The 26,761-nt window shown below is 39.6% G+C and overlaps 1 protein-coding gene across 1 annotated transcript in view; it reads right to left on the reverse strand.

Annotated features, from left to right (window-relative positions):
• Window positions 1-26,761, reverse strand: part of NALCN (sodium leak channel, non-selective) — a 232,873-nt gene that overhangs the window by 192,683 nt on the left and 13,429 nt on the right. Inside the window, exons 4-6 of the mRNA XM_057402107.1 lie at window positions 10,533-10,616; window positions 8,814-8,953; window positions 7,859-7,987 (exon numbers count right to left, since the gene is read on the reverse strand). Coding sequence (XP_057258090.1) covers window positions 7,859-7,987; window positions 8,814-8,953; window positions 10,533-10,616 — 353 coding nt within the window. The remainder of the gene's footprint in view (window positions 1-7,858; window positions 7,988-8,813; window positions 8,954-10,532; window positions 10,617-26,761) is intronic.

The following is a 26,761-nucleotide window of genomic DNA, read 5'->3' on the forward strand; positions in this document are numbered from 1 at the left end:
GCTCCCAGAGCAGGCCCTGGTTATGAGGCGAGTCGCCTGCCCGCGCGAACCGCCGCGCTGTGCTAAATCGCTCGCGCTCCCTGGGGCAGGTTTTCACCCACTCATGGCTGGTGCCGCTGCTCCTGGCTCCGCCCCCTGTGAGTCAGCTGCTCGCTCTCGTCAGCTGAGCTGCCGGCTCCTGGGCAGGTCCTGCCGAGGACCTGAGGCTTCCTCGGTGGCTCTTGCCGCTCTGAGTTGAGGCTCCTGGATGCTGAGCTGCCCCCTGCTCCGGTGTCCTCTCTTGAGCTACTCACTCAGTATCTAAGCTTGAGTCTTTGTGGACAGAACTTGGAGATTCTTACTTTTTTGGTCAATTTTTCAAGAAGAAAAGTGTTTACATGTTTATTAATTGGGAAAAGCTCTGGTCTTGCTCCCTGTCTCCTCCCACCCACATTCAGTAAAAAAGCGTGATTAAATCAGACTGCCTGTTACATGAGGCAGTAAAACTAGGTGAAGCTTGATTTTGATTGTAGCTTTTTTCACTTCATACGTGACCTAAGTTAGGGTCTACAAAATGCGCCTTTGATGTTCCGTCTCTTCCACTGACCTTATCTCCCACTTCAGGACAACATTCAAAGACCCAGCATCTCTTAGCTGCACCGCTAGAAGGAGCTGCACAATAAAGGCTACAACCCTGCTGTCCTGACTTATCCCCACCTCATTTTAGGCAATGAAGACAGAAATAAATACATCTCCAGACGTTCAGAGGTCAATAGGTGCAGCCACACTCCAGAAGCACCTCTCTCGCTCTGCTAGCCAGAGAGGAAATTCAAGGCATTTAGGTTCTTAACAAAGGTGCTAACATCAAAACCAGATTACTCTGTTCTCATGGCAAATTGCTTATGCTATGAAAAGCCAATGCTGTCACTGTCCAGATGAGAACAGGATGATTGCAGCCACCTAACAGTTTTAACAATCTATTGAATTGATCACTAGTTACTGGCATTAGAGGAAATTAAATTCAAATCATGCTGTCATTACCCTTCAGTGTAACAAAGCTACTGAAGTTAACCACAGAAAAACAAGTAAAAGAAGAAATCTTCCCTATGGACTATGCTGGAATGTACATCCGGCTGAATTCAAATAGCAACTGCATGCTACGTATGCCAATGCAAGGCTTGTTTCACAGGAATAAAAACAACATGAATTAATGGCATTCACACAACAGAGGCTGTCACTGTAAGTGCTTATACATAGGAAATAAACAGGAAGAGTTAAAACCAAATCAAGCTAGCTTGCACAGATCTGCATTTCACCAACGTGTATCAAATTGGATTTATTTACAAGTTCAAGTGATCTCATTCTGATAGTTACTATTACATTCCAATAAAGTATTTCCTTAGAGATTTTAAAAGAAAGAGTGAAAAACGCCTCCATTCCCTTTTAAATTGCAAGGACATGAACAGAAGTATATAAACCAACCTAAGCTGAAAACTGTACCAATTTTGATTTTGAAGTATGTTCATGATAACTTCAAAAAACACAAAAGTTTGCATACCAGACTTAGCTGGATTAAATATAGAAAAGTACCTTCTGAGTATCTGTCTAGTGAGTATAGGGAGAACACAAGGTACCTAAACTGCACTGTAGGATCTGAAAAGCGTAAGACTGAAGTTCAGCTGGGAATCACTTCCATCAAAGCACACAAGCACTTCTGGACCCACAACAGCAGAGTTAGCTACAACTAGCCAGGAAAGTTATCCTGGTTCTCTCTTTGAATCACTGCACCATGCAGTTTAATCTCAAAAAACTTTCTGCTTAGAAACAAGACAGGGTAATCGTCGGCATCGTAAAAGAATAATGCCCTAAATCTAATCTCAAAGCAAAACAAATTCCTTCCTAAAGCTTGTGTTGCAAGGTGCAAGGCCATACACAGGATGCCTTCATCAAATGCACTTACACACACTAGTCATTAATGTAACAATTGAAGTGGCAGCAGACGTGACTCAGCACAGCAAAAGAAAGGGGCTTCTGTCACTGAGCATCTAAGAAAAAATTTTCAGCATCATCCAGCTAGCTCCAAAAACAAACTACTTAGCACTTGACGACTGGCTTTTGACCAGCCAGTTCCATCTGCTGAAAGCTCTCACTTTACCTAGAAGAAAGCAGCTTGATCAGAGCATGTCTTCAATTTGTCAGGATCATTTTCATTCTAACCATGCCTTCTAAAATGTCTGCACTCCCTCCCAACTTCATGTCTGCCTCAGTCCAATAAGTATAATTCTATCTGCCATCATCCAGGATGTTAATGAAACCTCCAAATAGCACAAAGACAGATTTATGTGGATCCCTGCGCCTTCTGTTCTGATGAGCCATTAATATCAATTCACTGAGCATGTTTTCCAAGTAGTTTTGCACCTATTTGATGATTATTTTCACCTTAACAATGTATCTCCTGCCAGCTTAGAAAAATGTCCGTGAGACTGTTACAAAGGCTTCCTAAAATATACACAACATCCACTCTTCTGTCTAATTCAGATCACTGTTACCCTGCCATAAGCAATTATATTGGTTTGACATGGTTTATTCTTGACAAATCTATATTAGCTGCTACTCATTTCCTTGCTATCTTCCAGCTTCTTACAACTTTGTGTTTATTCACTACAGAATTCTTTCTTGGATAGAAGTTAAGCTTATCAGTAGCTTAGCCATAACCCCTGCTGGATTTTTTTTTGTTGTTTGTTTGTTGTTTTTTTTTTTTCTTTGTCTCTTACTCCTTCCTTCTCATTAAACTTCTGCTGTTTTCCTGCCTTCCAGCTCCTCACCCAGCTTCCACAAGTTCTTGGAAATAATAACATAGTTGAGATCACAGCTTCAGTCTGCTCGCATGTATCTCAGGATGAATATTCCAGCATTTTCCAGACCTTTCTGAATTGCAGTAATACAAAGAATTGAGACAGAAATCAAATTTAGACATCATATTCAGCTTCTATAGCAGTAAAAAACTGAAAACAGTCAGTCTGGTTTCCAAAACAACATGAGACAGATCACTCACAGAAAAAGAGCTGAAATATCTCAGAACTTCTTTCTTACTATTTCCCACAACTGCTTGCATATCCAGAAGTGACTCTTCCTTGCAGTATTTCTAGGCTAAGAGAGGCATACTGCTTAGTGATAACTGCTAACTCCTAACCTGTGTTAATGTCAGGACATCCACAGCTTTCTCCATTAGTTGTCTGGCTTCCTCTTGCAATATAAAACCCAGAATTTTTCCAGCTTCCTTCTATTCCAGAAAGCAAACAGCAGTTGATCACCTATTTGGCAGATTCAGTGGAGGTCACTCTTCAATTCTGTTTATCCAGTGATGTTTGGTCTTTCCCCCAATTTTACAATATGCTGAAGGATGTCCTGACTCCTGTCATCCTGGCCTCCTGCAGGTTTCATGTGGAGAGTTCAATACTCAGCAGGCCACAGTTCTGTACCATGGTAAAAATCTTGTGCATCAATATAAAACCTTCCCTACAGCAAAGAGGAGATGTGGTAGTTACATTATTCAAATTCTTGTATTTATAGCCAGACAATTTCACAATAATCCATAAAATCCACTCCAGCTTACTCGAAAGGACTTATTAGCCAGAGGAAACAAATCCCATAAAGGCTGACAGTCTGAGAAGAAGTTCAACAAACTCTGATGTCGGCAATGGGACAAAGAATTGTGGTAAACCCGAATGACTCCACAGCTCAATAGAGCATGTGTTACTACTCAGCCACCAAAAGCTGAGGCTGCTGGGTTCCCATCACTCTATCCTTGACCTTCATTAAAAAGTCACCTTCTTGTTCGAGATGGAGCTGGACAAACAAAAACACTGGAAATCCTGTGTGAAATGGACCAACAGCCTAATTGCTCTGGATAACTATCTGTATAACAATTTGAGACAACATTAGCATTTCTGCTCAGAAATCACATGCCCTCTGAAAGTCAGGAGAGTCCTGAAGACTGCTTCCCTTGGGCACCAGTACAGGTCACCTCAGCACTTGCTCTCACCCTTTTGACCGGATCGCTTTTAGACTGATGCTGCTGGGGTCTAAACAACATCAGGCCTGGAAAAGTAAGATTTCTTCCATTTCTCTTCTCCTGGAGGAGTTTATGCTAGAAACATATCCCCATTAAGAGAGATTGTGAATAAATCCCAAAGGCAATATTAAAGCATGCTGATTGTTCAACCAGTATCAATAAATTAATGTGCCCTGTTAAAGAAGACATGTTACGTTGATTTTTCAAGCTTGGACTTTGATTTCTTCCCTTTCTCAGAAATCCAATTACTCATTCTTATTTTCCCACTGCTGATGTAAGACAGTATCTTGAACCCCTTTTGTTCTTTTTAATCATATTTATTTCTTCTATTAGATATTGTGGTGAACTTTCAGCTCCTGAGTCTTTGAAGCTGTTTTCTGACATTTTCATGGCCTATCCATAGACAGATGGAAAGATGACCAAGAACCTCTTAGATCTTTCTATTACTTGGTAATTATTTTTCTTATCTGTTTTCCTGGGCAGTTCCTACTTTAAACAAGAAACCTTGCAAAGAAGGATTTAAAATTGACTGCCATGGCAACAAGGCAGACAGGTCTACAAAAATATTTAGTCTACTGAAAGTGTTACAAAAAGACCCTCAAAGAATTTCTTTGGGAGAAGAATCAGTACTACATTTTATGTTAGTTATGGCAGTTAGCCATATTAGCTTTCTTTGTTTTGATGAGGCTTCCTTTCCCTTAGCTTCAATGCAGACTGAGAATTACAAAAGGAAAATTTACTGTTGTGGAATAAATATAATCTAATCATGTGGTAAGAAAGTATTTTTGTGTAGACAAACATGGGAATAAAAATAAAGAAAATATTTAGTGGATAGTGTGTGAAGATATATAAAATATCTTAACAGCCAGAGCAATGGTTTGGAAGTAATTTCTCTCTCCTATCCTTGTGGAAGTACGTTTTGTATACTGGAGGTGCCCAAGAGTAAATTATAGTAGATTCAGGAACACAAACTATTTTCACTGTATTTGTTCAATTCTTTGAAATTAATCTGAGATATAACAAAACAGCCTTTGAAACTGCGTACAAGGTATGGACTTACCCAGGTAACTGGATTATAATACGCTACATTCCAACCACACTGTGTGTCTTTCAAGCAACTAAAGAAGATCCATACTAAGGAAATCCATGTGATATACCATTTATTGGCAGAAAAAAAATACAGTGGTTGGAGAAATCATCAGAGGAAAACTGTGACAGCATAGTAGTAAAAAGTAATAATCCCAAAGGAATACTGAGTGAGAAAATGGTGTAGGAAGAAGACAGTCCTCATGAGGGAGAAAAAAAAATCTGGCAAAGTAAAGAAAATTATAAGACAGATGGAAACATTTATCATCAAACAACAACAAAAATACACAAAAACTTTTCAGCCTTTGGAAGGAAGTCAGATTTTGCTGATTTCATGGATAGAATGAAAAAGTCTGAACACAGTTATCTCACTTCAGTATTTCTGTTTGCCAGAGTTAACATCAGCAAATGACTGAGGAGGTTGAGATACAGGAGGTCAGGCAGCGTGGGTGTCAAGAAGGATGGAAAGATAAAAGAACTTGCAGCAGTCAAAGAGGCAATGAGTGTCTGCTGAGGCTGCCACATCCTTTCAAATAAAAGAAGAATAGAAAGATTTTAACATGCTGTCTTTTTGACAGAGACTTGCCTCCCGTATAATAATGAAATAATAATAACAATAATAATAATAATAATAATAATTCAGAAGGCAGTAGACTTAAAAAGAGTAATTTCCAGAATTTCTGAAATAGATGAAGTCTTGACCTCAATAAGATTTTAGCCTTGCTGGTTGCCATAGAATTCTGCATAATACCAGGCAAATCACCTACAGTTAATGTTCTTACAGGTGGCCACTAACTGCATGATTTTCATTTGCTAATCTTCAGTTGGGAGCCTGGGATCTGGTTTGCAGAAATAGTCAGTATTTACAGGTGTGGTTCATTAATGACTCTGAAGTTATTTAAGGCAAAGTACAGCCAACTTTGCCAGGAACAGAACTACCTGAGACAGACTGACTGACTCAACTTGCCCAGTCTTTCCTGAGTTGTTTTTTATTCCCCCTGTGTCTATGTGAAACTAAAATAACATCTATGCTATAAAGATTTTCTTAAAAAAGAGGAAAAATCATACCTCATTTCCAGTCTAGGTGAAGGTGAGCCCCATATTTCCTATGGTATTGATTAAATAAGAAAATATCTAGAAGACAGGTTTTTTTTCATTTAACAAAATGCCATATAATATCTAGCATATTCTCAAATAATTTTGTAACCTTTTTTTGTATCTGGCACTTTAAATAACCTCATTTTGTATTTGATAGCTTATAGGCCCTAGTTTAGAAAAAATCTTTAACACAGAGTTTTGCGATAATCAGACTTTATTCAGCACAGTAACAGATTAAGTGGTGTTCTGCTTTCTTATAATGTCTATTTATTTTATCTTCTGACAAATTCAATAGGAATAAAAGGATTCAATTTTGACTAAAGCAAAGGCTACAACTTCCCTATCCAAAGAAACAGGGACAAAACGAAGAAACAGATGCAAAAGACTCTCACAATGCTTTATGGCTGAGCATAAAGTCAAGCCCTCAATTTAACGGGACATGTAAGCATATACTTATCTGTGATTTTATGAGCCATCCCAGTGACAAAAGGCTATACTGCATTTGGAGTTGATCTTGTGTTTAAATATGTGCTGAATCAAAAACCTGATATATCCCTGTACTATGTAACCCTCTGCTCTCTTGAGACCTCACTTGGTCCCAACTTAAGAAGGCCATGGAACTTTTGGAGCAAGTCCAGAGGAGGGCCACAAGGATGATCAGGGAGCTGGAGCACCTTCCATATGAAGATAGGCTAAGAAAATTGGGGCTGTTTAGCCTGGAGAAGAGAATGCTACATGGAGACCTCATAGCAGCCTTCCAGTATCTGAAGGGAGCTTACAAGGCTGCTGGAGAGGGACCCTTCATCAGGGATTACAGCGACAGAACAAGGGCTAATGGGTTCAGACAAACAGGGGAGATTTAGGTTGGATATAAGGAGGAAGTTCTTTAAGGGTGGTGAGGCACTGGAACAGGTTGCCCAAGGAAGTAATGAATGCTCCATCCCTAGCAATGTTTAAGGCCAGGTTGGACTGAGTCTTGGGCAACACAGTCTAGTGTGAGGCATCCTTGCCCATGGCAGGGAGGTTGGAATTAGATGATCTTAAGGTCCTTTCCAACCCAAACCATTCTGTGATTCTTTGATTCTATGTATATTCCATCACTGGTGTAAAACATTAATCAAGTATTTTCCAAAGACTGGGTAAAAAGGCTTTTTAAATCTGAGCATCAGGTCCCAGCAACCTCTTAATCCAGAAAAGGCATGAGATTCTAGGGATAGTTCTTCCCTATACTTTAGATCTGCTGCCACACCCAGACTTCCTGGGAAAAGACGGGAGGATACAAGGAAAGTTGATGCATCCTCAGCGTCCTGAATCAGCCACAAGTGGCAATACTCCTCTTAAAGCCTCCTCTGCTCTCCTGCTTTCTCCCCCCGAACACACACATATACAGTCACTCACTCCCTAACTCAGACTGCAGCCAAATGCCACAATTCATAATCTCTCTGTTGCAGTCAAAATTTGTACTTTTTGTAATTCCTAATATTTTTGTTTCCCCAGTTTATCTAGGGCATTTTTGTGAACTAATCTTAATCTATTAACCCCATTTTACACCCATTGACTACAGTTATACATACGCAATGAAAGAACAGCCCCTTGTCATGCCTGTACAGGCTAACTCACCCTGGCTGTGTGTCATCAGTCACACAATGGTACGTAAAAGTTCCAAACATCTGCACTCCCAGGATCCCATACAGGAGGAGAAAGAACAGAAGGAAAATTGAAACACTCCAGATTTGCTCTCCAGAACGCCTGGCAAAAAGATAAATATGACACTGAATGCACGGGCAACATGAAGCCTCCTCTGAAAAGCTCCAAAATACACAATATGATCACACAAAGTAATATTTCATCCTGCAGAAAACTTGTCCTTAAACCTGACCTCTAACTCAGTGCAGAGATTGAATGGGGAGCCATGATTTCTTTTAAACCCCTAAGTTAGGGTAACTAAATCAGCTGTAAACCAAAAGGGTGGAAGAAAAAAAATAAATAAATAGAAGTCATAAAAAAAATAAATAAATAAAAGTCATAAAGTCTAGCTTTTGTAAAATAGTATCTAATGACTTCTACAGACAAAACGTGATGATGAAGTTAAGCTGATACAAAATACAGACCAAAGAACTTTCACGTTACCACTACATGGCTTCTGCTATTACATGCTGTACCAAACATATTTAGGTGTATTTGCTTGCATGTAAGCGTCTCTGTACATATACCAATAAATGTACACTCGTAACTCTAATGGTTGGGGCACATGCTCGTGTACTTTATTTACCCTACTAGGAGCGTCCACCTTGATTACTAAGTGTCCATATTAATGGAACAGAATTTATTCCCATTGGCTGAAAAGTGCTGGCTACAGTTATTAGCAACAAGCTTTAGGATTTCTTTAAATATTTGATCTTTTTCTAGGAAACTTGATGATTCCTTAGAGTAACAGCAGAATTTTTTGGCCAGAACTAAAACTCAGGAAGAAAACACCCACTAAGCATGAAGGGTCATTTTCTAAGCTGCATAGTCAGTCTTCTAAGTTAAATCTAAAATTTTCTGCTTTTATTTAGATAAGAGCCTTACTTACTTCAAGATATTTGTTATCCTAGTTCTTGGCAGCTCAAAACGAAAATATATCCGGAATGCTCGAATCATAATGAGTGGTCGTGGAATGCGTAACATGCCCCATGGTGACATCTGGTCAACTATTTCAGCAATTTCAAACACCTACAAACAAAAGAATTGGGAGTTTTTCTTGATGACCCTGTGTTTTCCTGTATTCATTTACTGAACTTTTAAAACTGTGAAACTTATTTTCATTTTCAAACTTCTCTTGGTTTATTTTACAGTTCATATTAACCATGTTTTTTTTAAAGACTTAAGATAACTTTTAATGCCTTTCTAAGTTATCCTAATGAAATTCTAAAACTATACTCTGCCCATGTTCATAACGCTTCTGTCTCAAACAACTCAAGAAGACAGCAGAAGGTTGTCAGCTGCCTGATACTGTGCTAGTCCTACCCCACACATTTCCCACAACATTGATAAAAGTGAGTGATTTACATTTTCAAAGATGAAAATCAGTATCTGTGTGGCACACCACTAAGATTTTATTATGATATAAAAGTATACGTACGTTTTACACAGATCACCTTGTAAGTTGCATGTGTTTATAAATGCTCCATTTAATTCCAAGTGTGTGAGAAAATTGTGCATGTTTTTCTCCTAAACTCCGCTTACTCACAACACAAATTTAAGCCAAGCCACAGAACAGGGAACTACCTCCTTAATACACTGACAGGTTAAGCACTCCATGAAGACTATTTAGCTCAACGATTGGGCAAAAATGTCTTGGTTTTAATCCCTGTCTCTCACTCTGACAATAACTACTTAATTTAACGTTTGTTCAAAGTACTAAGAAAATGGAGGGGAAACCTGGCATGTCTGACAGTGCTTATCTGTAATGATAACTGTCACTCTGCATGTGTACATGATGTACCAAAGTTTCCCCTGTGTATAAAGTAGAAAATTACGTGTCTTAAGTTTGTCAGAAGTGGATAAGTAACGCCTAGCAGCAATTGCTACAGAACTTTTACAGTTCTTACACTACTGCAGGCCCAGTCTCAGAGCCTTCAATCTGTTCTTACCCAAAAAACTGGCTATTGTTAAGAACTGATTGGTTTGCAGTACACAATTCAACCTCTACCTACACATTTTTGCAACGTGTCCGAGTTCCCTTCCTTATGAAAATGTATCGAATTATTTCCAAATGTATTTATTATTATTTTTTCCATTGTGCTTTAACTTGACTTTTGGAAAAAGTTTTGTTAGGTGTGGATCATATTCCATGAAACCCTTTCCCTCACCATATCAATATATTGACAGCATAGCAAATATCTAACACAGGAATCATTCTCTCTTTAATTGCCTAAGCTAGTCACTAGTCACCAAGGCATCCTACCAGGCTCGATGAAAGATGAGTACAACTTTCATATGGAGCTAAGAGATAAATGGCTCTCTGGAGATCCTTCTCTCTCCTTTTCACTATGCAGAGGGTTTATGGTAACAGGCTTCAGATTAATGTTTAACTTCTCAGTAAGAAAAATTAATCAAGATAAATTTAACACAAATGTAGATATACTGCAATGTGCAATTATGGAACTATTGAATTCAGCACAGGTTTTTTTAAACAATCTGACCCATGTACTGCAGAAGCTATATTTCTGCAACTTGTAATTACTTGGTTGCACCATGTATTTTTCACAATTAAAGAACTATTCATTGAGAAAGGCTAGTGAATAATTACCTGTAAAACCAGTGACACCCAAAGACAAAAGACCATGAATCCATCAAACACACACCAACGATCTTTTACATAGGAGCTATCACCCTACAAGAGAGAGAAAAGCTAAGAGATTAATTGTTGCTGGTTTACTGTCATGATTTACAAATATCATAAACAAAAGTTCTTGGAAGAAGGAGAAATCTTCTTTGTACTACTTTTAAAATGCCACTTTTGAAAGACTCCAAAAGCCTAGCATGCAGACTAGAATATGCTGGAAATGTACAAACACATCTTCTGTGTGAGTAAATGGTAGTGTACCTTAGGGCACATAAACACCCCTTTCTAAATGAGATTTCTCCTAACAGACTGAACATATCCCTCCCCTCCCTTAAAACATTCTCTGGTTCCTTTTCTTTGTTTAGCATTCCTTGAGATACAAACTACAGTGTTTGACATCCACTTTGGGGAAAAAATTATTGTTGCATCTCAAGAACCTTGAAGACATTACGAGACTTTGGTCCGTTATACGGTTCTTGGCTGGATACACAGTTTCTTATCTTGGTGATAGTTATTTCAGACAACCTGTACTTGTTTTCACATGTCTCAGCATTTTCATTGATTCTAAAAGCACAGACAGGATGCTTTGTTTAAATCTAATATTTTCAATGACATACACTACCCTAAAATTGATTTATCATTCCTTGCAGTAGGTGACAGCAAGATATATTGTGTAAATAGAGACAAAATATGATTTTTTTTAAAAAAAGCTTTATTTCAGCTGCAAAAATTCTTTCAGTCAGAAGTGGATAAACTAAGGATATAATGAAAATACAGTAAGTGATTTTCAACTCAGAAATAAAGGAAAGAGAACTTCAATATTATTTTCAGACAGAAGATTTTGCAACATGTAAGGATATTAAAGTTCTCAATCCAAGAATTAGGAGGAGGAAGACTGCAAATCAGGGAAACAACAGAGCAGGAACCTTTACATCCTATTTTTAACCCGTCCTTCCTGAAGAAAGTAGACAGCTCCCCAAGTAAAGTCTGAGCTAATCAGTAACTCTACTTAAGGCTGAACAAACACAGCTGTTCCGGTGGTTACGTTCAGTAAACATGAAGCAGATAGATATACATTGTTTATCTGAAGAGATTTGCTATCAACGCCCCCCTCTCTCCTCTCTCTGTTCCCTCTTGGTGAACAAATCTCATATGAGATTTGTAACAACATGCAACTTGAGTCCTTCAATTGTGGCTTTGAACAAAGATGGTGATTGGGCTTTCTGTTGCTGAAGAACCCTTTGAAACTTACTTTTCTTCTCTCAAGCACTCTTTGTCTAAAGCAAAAGTTTTCCCTGAGTTGTGCTGTACAGATCTGAGCATGAACTTGTGCAGGAATTCCTGTATTCACCCTCCTCTGAATAACCCGTCAAGTACTCACTAAAAGCCAAATCTTTTTTTAGAAATTGCTTTTTCTCTCCACAATAGGTGTGGCATGATTGAAGCAGCTCTGCTGTTTTCTCCCGACAAAGGAAGATGTCCTGAGCCTTTCCAGTGTTCTCAGCAATCAGACAGCTCCACCACCTCACTTCTCTCATAGTCACATCAGGCCAGCTTCCACAGCTGTATCGTCCTGGTCAGGGAGGCTTCCAGTGGATCACCCATAGAAACTTAGGGCACCTTAATGACATCTGTAAAAACTACTCATTTTAGGGGAGAAACTGGCCCTTTCTGCTTTGCATCTAGGGAGCAAATCCTCTTCATATCTGTTATTTGGCTGGCAGTGGATTTGGCAGGGAATCATTAATGCATTTATACTGTGTATTGGCCCATGAGATGTTATTTGCTGTGGGAAGCAATTTTAAGGCAGGATCACATCCTGCTTAGTGCAAAAATTGGAATATACTTTTTGGTACAAACCTTGATACTGACATCTAGTGCTACTTCATGAAAAAAATCTAATTCTGACTAAACACCGGCTAGCACTCAATATTAACAGCAGTGAACAGTGAGTTTCATTCACATTTGGAAAAAGCCTTGGGCTGAAATTACAGACTCATGGCCAATGGCAGCCTTTCTTAGACTTGGAAACAAATACAGATACATGAAATTTAAGTACATCTGATGACATTTTAGCTAAACCGGCTAAATACCTGAAGTATTGCAATATGTAAATCCCTTGCCTTTTTTTCATCGTATCTGCTGAAATTCGAGAATTATTGATGAGTTTTGTTTCAGTAATTTTTTGAGAATGCACTATCCCATACCATTTACATTATGGTTTATAAGTCTTTGAAATGTGATCTAAACATTTGAAAAAGATGAATTAGTACTACAGACTAGAAACCCTATGCTGAGACTAATCCAAACCTCTTAATGTCGTTAAAGTTGCTGACTCCCTACTCCCTACAGTAGACAATGGATTCTCTAATGTGCACAGCAAGACCTGAAAACTTCTCCAGCAACATGACTTACAGTCTATAGAATCATAGAATAGTTAGGGTTGGAAAGGACCTTAAGATCATCCAGTTCCAACCCCCCTGCCATGGGAAGGGACACCTCACACTAAACCATCTCACCTAAGGTTCTGTCCAACCTGGACTTGAACACCGCCAGAGATGGAGCATTCACAACTTCCTTGGGCATTAATGTCTCTTTGTCTCCTCAAAAATAGGACCAACAAATACATCTCCTCCCTTCTCCCTACACTCTGCTTATTTCACCAGATTTTGCCTAATTTTAGCACCATTACATAGGGTGAGTACAATGTATTAGCTCATTTCTTCATTTTCATTTTGACAGGCAATACTGATACCCCAATAACCGCACTGAGATTCCCAAAGATACACTTTCTCAATTGTAAGCAGGACATTAAAGATAAAACACCATTACCAGTATTAGGTGCCCTAAAAAGTCATTACACAAGTTCACAGAAAAAAACCCACAATTTTGGAAGACCTAACTCACTGGAAATGTGATCCAATACAAAATACAGTCAGAACCACAGACAGAAGTAATAATGCCTGAGATAGTCACTCCATGAGAACAGTAACAGTTTAAATTACATTAGAATGGAAGGCAAGCCAGACTAAATGTTTTAATAAAAGCATACTCTCTTATCAACCTTGCTGAAAACAAAATACTCTACAAAATCAACCTCCAAATTGCATAAAGCAATCTGCTAGAAGATTTATTATGTCTACTAATTTTGTTAGGCCATTTCAGTATCTCATTAGTAAGGTAGGCATCTTGGCTGGATGACAACACAGTCACCTCCTAGGTCACTTCTGCCCTGCTTATCTCTTAGCATCTCAGGAATACTCAGAATGAAGAGCAAATACCCCTGCAAGTAGAAAGCCTCCTCTGCCTCCCTGCTTGCCTTCAGAAATGTTTTTTTCTGTCTCAGCTGTGACTACAACCTGTTCTCTGAATTCTTCCCTCCCACCTCTTTCCAGATGCCTCTGTGGAAAAACTAAACAAAAGAAGTGATATGACATTTGCCCTGAGTAATTAAATATATCATCATCTGCTCTGGAAAGGAGTTCTAGAGACTTGGGTCTGCCATTAGGAGAACCTTAGTCTCCCACTTTGCCTCAGTCTCTGACAAACAAGAGAGCTGAAAGATGGTACAAACACAAGGAGACAGCAAATTCAGTACCAGCTACTTTGCTATTCTAGCATGGTCACTGAATGCCTCGTGTGGTTTGGTAGATAAAGCATATCAACAGCTCCAGCAGATTTTTCAGATCACCCTGTGGGCTCTTTCCCGCAGCACCACAAATAAGCATTTAGGGGTGGAGGCTGACATTTACTGGCATTTTTGGAGCAGCATAAATGCACAGGAGGAAACAGAGAGAATACAGGGAATCAGAATTCGGGAGTACGATTTTTCCCCCCTACGCTATGGTTATTATAACACAAAAAGAGCAGGCTATAAGAAGGCACAGCTGAGTTAGGGAAATAAGACCCACCCTCCCTTCCCCACTCCCTTAATTCACACAACCACCACAGGGCTCGTAGGTGGGAGTGGGACAGAAAATGAAACAAGAGCTGAAGGGATTGCCTAACCTCTTTCTCTGTCCTGCAGATGCAGATATACATACACACACTGACAGGCTATGTATCTTCTATCCAGTCACATGTACACGTATGTTTCTCGCTCAACTTTAAACCTTCCCTATTTCATTAAAACCATGCAGTTTATGGGTCTGTTCAGTAGCAGAATGATGTGGATAACCCAGCCCTCAACTGTCAAATACCGTCAACATTTTCCTTACACAGAAAAGAGAATGAAGAGATACAGCCTAATCAAGAAGAAAAGCTGCCTCTGACTTCTGTTCTGAATTCTCCCATCCCCCCAGTATAAAAATACTTCTCAAATGTGCTCATGCATCAAACATTAGCTCCTTTCTTCCTTCTTCTGAGATTTGAAATTTCTCAGCTTCTTGGGGACAGGCTGAAGTGGGACCTCGGACCAACAGATGACTCTCAACCATACTACCTACTACACTAGTCCATCTTTTACTCTGTGTGATGCAAAACACACACTAAAAACCGATCCTAGAATGGGTCGGTTGGAAAGGACAGTAAGCTCGTTTAGTTCCAACCCTCCTGCATGGGCAGGGACATCTTCCACTAGACCAGGCTGCTCAAAGACCCATCCAACCTGGCCTTGAACACTGCTAGGACAGTGTTCTGTGGATGCCAGGGACACATCCACAGCTTCTCCAGGCAACCTGTGCTAGCACTTCACTGCCCTCATAATGAAGAACTTTTTCCTTAGACCTAGCCTGTATCTCCCCTGTTTAAGTTTGACCCATCTTCTATGGCTCACAGCCATATACACAAGCCATGGCTCAAGCATCATATCCTAGCCATCTCTTAACTGAAAGTACTTCTGTAAATGTAAAATGATGATCCATGCAGGAAACTAAGGAAACTGTGGATTGCTTAGCTATTAACATAGCTAAGACTATGTTAATAACTATAACTATGTTATAACTATTATAATAACTATAACTATGTTAATAACTAAGACTATGTTAATAACCAAATTAAAACTGGCATAATTTAAAATGGATGGTCACCTCCAAGTTAGCCCTCTGCAACAGTGATAGTAGCACTTGAAATTGAAACAACTTTTATTTTATTTTGTAAAGTCAGTATTTGGGAGAAAAGAAGAATAAGAGGGGGGACCACATACAGCACCTCATCTCTGTACGTCTTATTTTCTCATCAAGTGTCTTCATTCACAGTGAGGGAAGTTACTTAAAATATATTCACATAACAGCAGCTGATTTGTAACAGTCAACAGAACTGCTGTGTGAAGTTTAAATGGTTATAGTGGGTGTTATCTCACTTTATCACCACTGAGTTAAACAGGTTCAATTTGCAACTACTCATGCATTGCACTTAACTGCTCCATCATCAGATGCTTCCGATCATGTCACCCAGTGCACAATTTATCTTGGTCATAACCTGCAATGTAGTATTTATAGTAATATTGTATTCTATGCCAGAAAAAAAATGGAAAAATCACTTGCTATTACAGCACAGAAAACAAAGGAACTATTTCTAAATTAAAACAGTGAAACACAGCTCTTGTTGGTCCTTTGGATTAGAGGGTGATGTCATGAATGCTACAGACACACAACACACAGTTCCAATCTATCATTACAAAAAAGCTATGATCTCTACAAAATCACTACTTCATCATCTGCAATAATAATAAAAAAAATCTTTTTAAGTGATTTTGTTGTGATTTTACATTTATTTTGGGAATCATCAATGAAGATGGAGGGCTATTTCATTCATTAAAGAACGGTCTCAAATGTGTTATCAAGGCACACTAGATTTTTGTTAATTTATGTAATTAATTTCAACAAACTTTGTTATTTCATGTTCCACATTATAATAGGAGGCTTTTACAGTATTCACCATCTCATTCATTGTTTCCAACAGGAGAAAAAACCCAACCAAACAAAAAAAAAAGCCCACACCAAAAAGCCTAAAGGAAGAAACAAACCTGGCCATGAAGTAAGAATTAAGACTTTTAAACAGGCAAACAAGGATCTTGTTTGTAAAATTATTTAAGTTGGAAAAAACCTTTAAGGTCATCAAGTCCAATGTTAACCTCACATTGCCAAGTCTACCACTAAACCATGTTCCCAAGCACCATGTCTACAAGTCCTTTAAATATGTTAAGGGATGGTGACTCCACCACTTCCCTGGGCAGCCTGTTCCAATGTTTGACAACCCTTTTGGGGATGAAGTTTTTTCTAATATCCAATCTACTCTCCTCCTATTCTCCTCCCCTCTCTCTCTGTGTGTAACTTGAGGCCATTTCCTCTTGCCCTATCACTTGTAACAATGTTTGTTGTAAAATAAGGAGAAAGGCTGGGAATGGGAGAGTTTAAAGATAGTGTTTTAAACCAAAACTTAAAGAAAATTTAAAAACAAACCAGAAACAAACATGAAAATATTACACAACACTCCCTCCCCTGAGTACAAAAAAGTATCAAAGGGAATGACCAGGTCCACAAAGCAACAGAAAAGAATGCCTGAACACACTTCCCACAGCAGCTCAATCACTGTAGAGCATCTCAGTTCATCTGAGTGGCAAGAAATTCAGATTGTCCACTATTCAGAGATGGCAGGCACAGCCTTATCATATAGTCAATAGAGGGCAGATGCCAGTACCTTCTTATCAATACCCAACAGCAGGTATGGCTAAAGAACATGTGGGGAAGGGAGCTTTGCTGATGTATGACACTGCTGCTTTCTCGATACACTGCTTTATTGCTGCAGTTGGGTGCCAGGATGCCCTGCAGAGAAATTTTATGGGTTACTACTGGAAGCTTGAATTTCATTTCCCTCTCTATCTGCTCATTAGCCATCTGTATTCAGTGTTGCAAGTAATGCCTTACTAGCTAACTTGGCTCCCTTGGATGTTTAACGGTTCAGCAAATCTGAAAATGGATAATCATGAGGAGGATTAATAGGATTCCCCTACCTGGAAGAGCACTCACTGTTTCCAGGAAGTGTGCAGGAAAAAAGTCTTCACTGTGAGAACAGTTAAACATTGGGACATGTTGCCCGGAGAAGTGCTAGCATCTCCCTTGCTGGAAATACTCAAGACGCAGATTGACAGGACCCTGGATAACCAAATTAAAGCCCTGCTTTGAGCAAGAGGTTGGTCCAGACCATCTCCATGGGTCCTTTCCAACCCAGACTCTTCTCTAGTTGTGTGCAATCCAAGCCAATCTCCTCAAGGTGACAGTTCCTTGAGGTAGATTCCAGTTCTACATCTAGTTCCACATGCATGGACATCTGCTCATGATGGAAGTATTCTGCAGCCTTTAGGTTATGTGTGTTAAACACTGCTGTGCTTCATCCACCAAATCCAGTGTTTATGGCGGCTGGATTGGGAAGATCTGGATCCAAATGTTTCAAGGTGAAAGCTTTCACCCCAAGGCATCAAATATTGCCTGGAGATTGAACAGGGAAATTTGACATGCAAACAGTTTCATCTAACATGACAAAACTCAGATTTATGATTGTCAGTAACAGCTCTCCTTCAACCGAAAAAAGCCACAATGATTAAAGTTGGAATAGATAAGAAGGAGGCACTTTTCAGAAAGAGGATTTTATCATTTGGTAATTAGCATTATTAAAAGCTGGAGAATCCATTTCATACTACAGAAACTAAGAAAAGTTTATCAAATCAACAATCTTAGGATAGCTGTAACAAAGCAGTATTTATATTAGTGATGGAGAACACAATACTCTGAAATGAAATTTTACGTTCATCTTACTGCCTTAACATTCCCACAAATATTTTGTCATTTTCATGAAAATACAGCTGCATAGAAATGTTCTTATTCCTTTCCACAGGGATTTGGATATCAGTAGGATTTTTCATCTTGATGTCCTGTTTTATTCTCTCAAATTAAGAGAGATGACAACATGGGCATTAAAATGAAATAAAATAACATAGCATAACATAAAATAGAATAAAGTATCAATGCTGTTTAATTACAGCAGACTTCCCTGAAAATGCAAATTTCAACACAAAAAGGCACGTTAGGGATGAAGTTCCCTCTCCTCCTATCTGAATACATGTTATCCAATATGTTGATTTCACTGCTATCCCATTATATGTCATTTTACCCTGACACAAAGCAATACATTAAAAACATCTCTCAATAATAGCTACTTTCATGAAAAAAAAAAGCAACCAACCTCTAAAGTAATCATTGAAAGTGCTATTAGAAAGAGAAAAAAATAACACTACCAAAAAGTTTTCTTCATCTAAGTGGTCTGTATATTGAAAGAGAAATTTATAAATTAATTATGAAAGTCAGTATGCCATAGATTTTTTCTTTTTGGTAACTTTAAAATTAGATTTCACTTACCATGGTAAGTCACTAAGTCTTATATGGACACATACTTCAGTCCATGCCCAAAAACCATTTTTCACTGAAAATTTCCATAACCCACTGACTGTTTAGAAAAATTACCATTTTTCTTTTAGAAATACTGCCTGTGTAAGTTCACTAAGTAACTGAAATGCCTTTGATTTTCTAATACTTTAATGCAAAAGTGGTGAAAAAAGCCCCACTGTGTAATATGAGTCATTAGTTTCCTGTAATAAATGCTCCAACAAAACCAGGCACAAGTAACCATAGAAACAGGTACGTATATTCCAGCACCATGGTCTCTAACCTTCATTGGCCCACAGGCAGCACTCTGCTGCAGGGAACTTCGTATTTGTTTTCCTCATGATAATCAGTTTTAATTTTTTTTAAATTTCCTGTGACTGGAAGCAGCATAGGAGCACTTCACTAGCAGCATGATTCCAGGAGGCCGGGAACAAATGTCCTTGTGATGGACACATGCACTTAGCAAACCAGCAGCTGACAAACACAGGAAAAAGGTGAGACAGAAGAATCAACTTCTGCAGACTGAATGTCTTATTCAAATAATGGATATTAATGCTGTTTGCTATGAAATAATACTTAAGACAATCACAGCTGCCAACACCAAAATACCACAGTATTTTTGAGGTTAAATTTTAAGACAATTTGAAATAAAATACTTTTTGGCAACACAGAATAGCATGGGACCTGCACTGCACATCTAGATTTCCAACACAATTATACATACTAAAGAATTATATTTTTAATAGATATGTAAAATAATGTTTATTTTATAATCCCAAAATCCTCAAATCTTAAATTAACTGGGCCTTTTTTCATGTTTGTTCTGTGAGCTTTTGACTACCACATGTAAGTAGTTTACTCTTTTTATTTTTTCCTTCCACATAATTACACTCTGTTTAGCCAAAACATCTTGTCATTTTCTCATCCCTGCCACTAATTCCACTGGTCATCCCTGCCCTCAAGGTTGAGTTCTCACTCCTGTCTGTGACTTGCACATCCCGAAACTAAGCTTTCACCACCAGCCATTCCAAGCACACCAGAGTATGCTGACATGGGATGACAGGAGCCACATATTCTGTTTTACTACCTGACCTTTGAAAATAACACAGCTTCCTGATCCTTAACTCATTTACACACCATGGGTAGACAGCGTATCTGAAGTCACAGAGCACAGTAATGTCACAATTTCCACCTTCCGTTTTCAGTTTGTAATGTAGCATAAACTCCCCTGACAAAGATACTAAAAGCTGGTGAGCCAGCTGACACTGTTTCACTGCAATTCAATTCATATTTCCCTCAATCATCAGAAGGATTAAACTCGTAATTTCTCCATTCTTGTAGATGAAAGTGGAATGTTCAATATTAAAAGTACTGAAAAGGCAGCAAAACAGGTATTTGTAATGAGGTACAGTAAAACAACAGTTCTGTAATCCATAACTCAGGGCAAACTTCTGAATTAGGATGATTACAGAAGAAACTCATTTAAGCATAAATGACATAACTGCCATGTTGAAGAATAAGCTGGCATACAGTTGTCAGTTTTTCTGTAGCGTCCATTGACAAAAAATCTACAATAATGAGTCAGAGTAATTGCTGACTGTGAGAGACCTAAAGGTTGGGTGTCAGCCTATGTAAAGTTTCCCTTTCAGTCAATGGAAAGAAACAGGCCAGATAAATTACCTTTTGGAGGAGCCTATTTTAGACACAATGAATTACAGACAGTTGCAGACCCTCAAATTAGTGTTGATGAATGCTACTAAAAGTGTTTGTATTTTAAGACCAAAAGTCTATTTCATGCAAGCAAAGATAAAAAGCAGCAGAAGACACAAATGGATGTCAGCTACTGCCACCAGTAACAGTTGCAGACCCCCCTTTAGATCATGGCAACCTGAGTTTTTCATTACAGCATAAAAAGCCCATCTCCACCTCACAGTGCTTGCACAAGAGGTGGAAAGTTCCTTATATTGGAAGAGAACCGAATGAACAGAATAAAGCACACATGGCTGAGGTAAGGCACCAGCCTGCTCTCTCCTCCATCCTCTTCTCATGAGCAGATAGCAACTACAGCAAACAAAGCCCCTATCAGAAAAAGGAGGAAAACGTGCTCCCTGCACAGGGCAAATACTGCCTGGGAACACCTGACAAACTGAAAGCCAATGATTTAAGTTAACTCAGTAATCTGGCCTTTAGTACTAGGCAGAAGCAAAGGAAATGGCTCCCATCTATCTGCAACTGCTTTGGTAGAAGATTAAGCTTTGTTTCAGTTCCTGCATGAATTCATGAAGAGTGCTGAAAGCTAATGGTGCAACCATTCACTTCAGCCCTTTGCAGGGGTACTGAAGTTAGTGAGTAGTGCTCAGTGCTGCTGAAATAAAGTCTGACAAATCCACTCACAACCACTTCAGCTGGTACAAATGTTTTGCTGGAAATGTAATTGATTTAACAATGGGGGAAATGTCAAGGGCCATTACTTCCGACTTTCAATAATCTCCTTTGTTAGCTGACATGTGTCACAACTGCACAGTGAAAAGAAAGACATTTCTATTAAACTCAGTGCACTACTTGAGCTATATAAAAAAAATTCTAATTTTCAGATGATGATACTAAAATAAGTGTCAAATAGGCTTTTTTTTAACAGACAGGAGAGAGAACTCTCCCACTTTCTTATTTTACAATCTTTTAACTGAAAAACAGGATAAAGCATGCCTCCTTTTCGCAACATGATTTCAATGTAGGTTTTCTAATACCATCATTACTGTGATTAGAAGCTGCAATGAGGATGTGGTAAAATGAAAATAAGTTCACATACCCTCACATTGTCCATGGAGTGAAAAAATATCCATTTATCTCCAGTTCCCTAGAAGCTGAAATTTCACATGAGACCTCTGTTACTTCATTCTTTTTAGTGTAGTTGATGTTAATTCTTTCATATCATGGACACATTTTCCTGAAAGTTTCTCAGATTTTGGCATATCATCCTCTTTGGTTATTTTATTATATAGAATGCCACAAGTGCAATTGTGTCTAATACCCGCATTTATCAGTAATATTTCTCTCTTTCCTTATTCCATCTCCTAACACAAAGGCTGAAAGTAAAAGCTTCCAATAAAGACATCTTTAATGTAAGGTATCCTTACCTTGTTCATACCAATGTGAGATAACCTTCAGAATACACCTTATTAGAAAACAGAAGGTATTTCTTGCATCACACTGATTAAAAGAAATGCAAAGTTCTTGCGCCACAAGTTAGGCTCCCTGACTTCTCTCAGAAGTCTGATGCTCATCTAATATCACATGTCTTAAGCTTGACAGTTACCTAATTCACCCCCATTTTTCAATGAGGAGATCATTTTGGACACTTTCCTACGTCAAGCACATACAGTCATGTTTGTAAGTGACATGCAAGTGGGCATGTAAATGTAAGCTTTTACTCTGAGGGACCATGAGTCTTGTCAGTCAGGTTACAAGCTGAACTATTTTGACAGACACAAACAGTAGTTAATTCATGGTGCTACCAGAAGCATGCCAATCAATAAGTTATGCAGCAGATGTAAACTGCATGTAATGCTTCCTTGATGCAGCTGATTATAACAAGAGCTCTTTCTGACCAAGGAGCCTGAAACATGAAAGAAATCAGAACCAAAGAGTCTCTGAACTCTATTTACACTCTGAGAAATAAAGTTCATGCAAACAAATCTAGGATCAATTGAAGAAAGTGGAATTCTGAAAAGGATCATGAAAACACCAGTGTTAAATTGAATTCAGTAAGTTTTATCATTGCACTAAATTTATTACATTTTATACACTGGTATACAGTGTGGTACTGTGGTGAGAAAAAATTGCATGTATTTCTTAAAAGGCTATAATTTCACTCACAAAACTGATGTATATTATGGTTGCATACATGTTAAACTTTTAGACTCTTTATAGAAATATAAATCACCAGTAGCAGGCAGTGAAATAAAGATAATTTCAAGCTAAGCATGGAAGTTCCAGTTTTATGATCCCAAATAATAAGGGGCATTCCATATAACAAAATAACCAAAGAGGATGATATGCCAAAATCTGAGAAACTTTCAGGAAAATGTGCCCATGATATGAAAGAATTAAGATCAACTACATTAAAAAGAACAAAGTAACTTTGCCTGCAAATTTTCATACTCCAGGTATTCCAGCAATCACCTTATTATGTATTTCCTAATAAACTCCAGGTAACAGAGTATTTGCTACCTAATAAAATATTTCTCACTGGACTGAAATTCTGCATTAATCATGGTTCAAAAGTTTATTAGCATTTCCATTCCAAAGCCTTTTACAGAAATACTGACTTATGGTAAAGTTTAGCAGAACCATATGGCAATACATTCATTGATCCTATGTTCACTAAAAGTCATGAATGCACATAAATTAGGACTACAGTTTATAAATAAATTTCCTCATATAAAGATGTTTCATTTACAAACATCTTTAATAAATGCTAACAGTTTTCTAAACAGTGCCTTATTTCACTTGGGTTGGTCTGTCAGTGTTGAAGAGGCATTTGGACAACACCCTTTAACAACATGCTTTAACTTTTTGTCAGCTCTGAAGTGGTCAGGCAGTTGGACTAGATGATCAATGTAGGTCCCTTCCAACTATTCTATTCCATTCCATTCCATATCTGTAAATTTAACCAACCCAGTGAAAGACAGTAAAATATGCAGCAACATAGTCTTCATAGCCCCTAGGTGTCAACTGTGAATGAAGGTTCTATTTCCATACACAAAGACTGAGAAATCAAGTTTTGTAAAACAGTCACACTGTTGGCCACCCCTCCCTCTCTCTGCATTAGTATCTAAGTGTCCATTTCTTTGCAAAGCCTGTACTGGTTGTAATAGTAACTTGTTACTCCCACACCATTCAAGTGCGCACACTGACCAATAATTCCTCATTCTCCATCCTATGCCCTCACTCCACCTGCTTAATGGACATCTTTGAGTAAAAGAGCACAGGTAGTGGCTGGAAACAGCGCTTCACAAAGGATTACTTTGGCCTTACACAACAGATGAAGATTTTCTTAGAATCAACTTATTTCAGCAATTTTCTAAATATTAATGATACTTTAATATTTACTATTAATATTTGTTAAGTATGACGACATAATCAGGAATTTGGAAATTCAGAAAGGTCCTGGGATCAGCAGCAGCAGTCATTTTTTATCCTTCTTGGTTGCTGGTGCACGATGACAGATCTGACCGGAGTATGTATAATCATATTTGTGATAAGCAGTCATTGTTTCGGATTAATAGTCACTCGTCACAATGCTGATTTATTGGCTCTCAATTTTGTTGCTCATGATCTCACAGTTTCAGCATGTTGTGCCTTACTTGCAGCTGGTATTTGCTGTGTTAGTGTTTAACAGCTGGGGGCCTTGGGCAAAGTTTTTTGTCTCATTGTACTTTATGGTAATTACTTGTAACACAGGCAGGTTTCGGCAGCAGGGCAGGATGGACGTGGCTGTGGACTTGTACCTGGCAGTCCCACTGCTCTTCACCGTTCTGGCCCTCATCCTCGCTTCCATCTTCGTGAAGCTGTGGGGAGCCAAGGGGGAGCTGCCCCGGGAGCCACCAGTGGCCAAAGCGCCCAGAAGAGCGGCCCGGGGGACCAAGCGGCGGCAAGAGAGGGGATGGAGGCCAGGAGGGAGCGGCTGCCAGTGGAGGAGGTCGGGGTGGTCGAGAAGGGGAAAGAGAAGGCTGCCAAGCAGTGGGAGGAGGCGGCAGAAGAGCCAAGCCCCGTGGCCAAGTCCAGCCCTGCGGCAGCCGAGAGCACCCTCCAGCAGCTGCCCGCCGAGCCCCGTGAGCCTGAGCCCCAGGACGATGTGGAGAGTAAGATACCACCTTTGGGAGCCTCAGCTGGGTCCAGCCTTGGGCACCCAGGACAAGTGGAGGATGCAGGAGACCACACGGCACTTTCCAGCAAGGCAGAAGATCTGGACTCAGAAAAAGAGAAGCTGGTGGTAAGAGAGCCAGCAAGCACAGCAGCTACACCAGCCCCAGTGACAAGTACAGCAGCATCATTTGAGAGTTCTGAAGGTTTTGAATGGCCTTTGGGTACCCTTGGGACCTGCCTGCTGATTGTGATGGGGATCAGCATGTTGGCACACATACAGAGTGTGCTTTAACCATGACCATTTTGTCTGATTTAGAAAGTTGAGCAGAGTCGGGTTTGGGTCTTATCTAGAGTTATACAATGATAGAGGAGGACCAAGAGGTTTTCTCCAAGGCTGGACAGTCATGAGTGGCAGGGTGTGTGGGACAGTATGAGCAAGTATCTGGTCCACTGGGCCCCTCCAGTGCTTTGGAAGCATCGGAGATGGAAGGCAGCTGTATGGAGTCCCCAGCAACAAGCTGCAGAAACTGCTGAAGGGGACAGTGAATTATTTTTGGCCTGGTGGGCCCATGACACTTCCGGCCATCAGGGCAGAGATGCAACATACAGATGGACTCACGATCGAGGGGTGGATGCTATTGGCCAGATTATTCACGAGTGTGAACACTGCACACAGTCTCTCCTGCTCTGCAAGACTGTTACAAGAGAGGGAGCCTGACATCATGGACCAGATGGACGCAGCAGCTTTATAGCTACTGGTCCATGCACTAAGATAAGAGCGCACTGAGATAAGAGTGATGGTATATTGAAAATGTGGGATCTGAGAGTGACGTGAATGGTATGGAATAAGAGGTGGATACTGTCCTGGGTTCAGCAGTAGCAGTCATTTTTCTCCTTCTTGGTGGCTGGTGCAGTGCTGTGTTTTTTGACTTTCAGCCTGGGAACAGTGCTGATGGCACCAATGTTTTTAGTTACTGCTCAAATGTTTAGTCTGACCAAGGACTTTCTGAGTCTCATGCTCTGCCAGGGAGGAAGGGAAAGCCAGGAGGAAACAGAGACAAGACACCTGACCCAAACTAGCCAAAGAGGTATTCCATACCACAGCACGTCATGCCCACAGTGTAACTGAGAGTTACCCGGAAGGACTAGTGCACTGCAGGGTGGGGCTAGATACCGGTTGGAGGGTGGTATTGTATTCTCTTCCCTTGTTATTTCGCTTAACATTATTATTATTGGGAGTAGCAGTAGTGATTTGTGTTATACCTTGGTTACTGGACTCTTCTTATCTCAACCTGTGGGAGTTAAATTCTTTCGATTCCCCTTCCCATCCCTTTGGGAGCAAAGGTGGGCGGGGGGGAGTAAACTGCGTGGTTCTGATTTACAGCCTGGGCTTAAACCACAACAGGAAAATACAGACCAGTCAGTCTCCCCTCTGTGTCTGGCAAAATCTTGGAGCAGATTCTCCTGGAAGGCATGCTAAGGCACATGAAAATCAACAAAGTGCCTGGTGACAGCCAGCATGGCTTCACTAAGGGGAAATCCTGCCTGACCAATTTGGTGGCCTTCTATGATGGGGCTACAGAACTGATGGACAGGGGTAGAGCAGTTGACGTCATTTACCTGGACTTGTGCAAAGCATTCAACACTGTCCCACACAACATCCTTGTCTCTAAATTGGAGAGACATCAATTTGATGGATGGACCACTCGGTGGATAAAGAACTGGATGGATGGCCACATGCAAAGGGTTGTGGTCAATGGCTCAATGTCCAGCTGGAGACCAGTAACGAGTGGTGTTCCTCAGGACTGGTGTTGGGACTGGTCTTGTTCAACATCTTTGATGGTGACATGGACAGTGGGATTGAGAGCACCCTCGGCAAGTTTGCCGATGACACCAGGTTGTGTAGTTCGGTTGATACCCTGGAGGGAAGGAATGCCATCGAGA

The sequence above is a fragment of the Pezoporus wallicus genome, unplaced genomic scaffold (assembly GCF_028554395.1).
Source record: "Pezoporus wallicus isolate ANWC-B61680 ecotype Strahan unplaced genomic scaffold, APGP_CSIRO_Pwel_v1 contig_6520, whole genome shotgun sequence".
Taxonomy (NCBI): Eukaryota; Metazoa; Chordata; class Aves; order Psittaciformes; family Psittacidae; genus Pezoporus; species Pezoporus wallicus.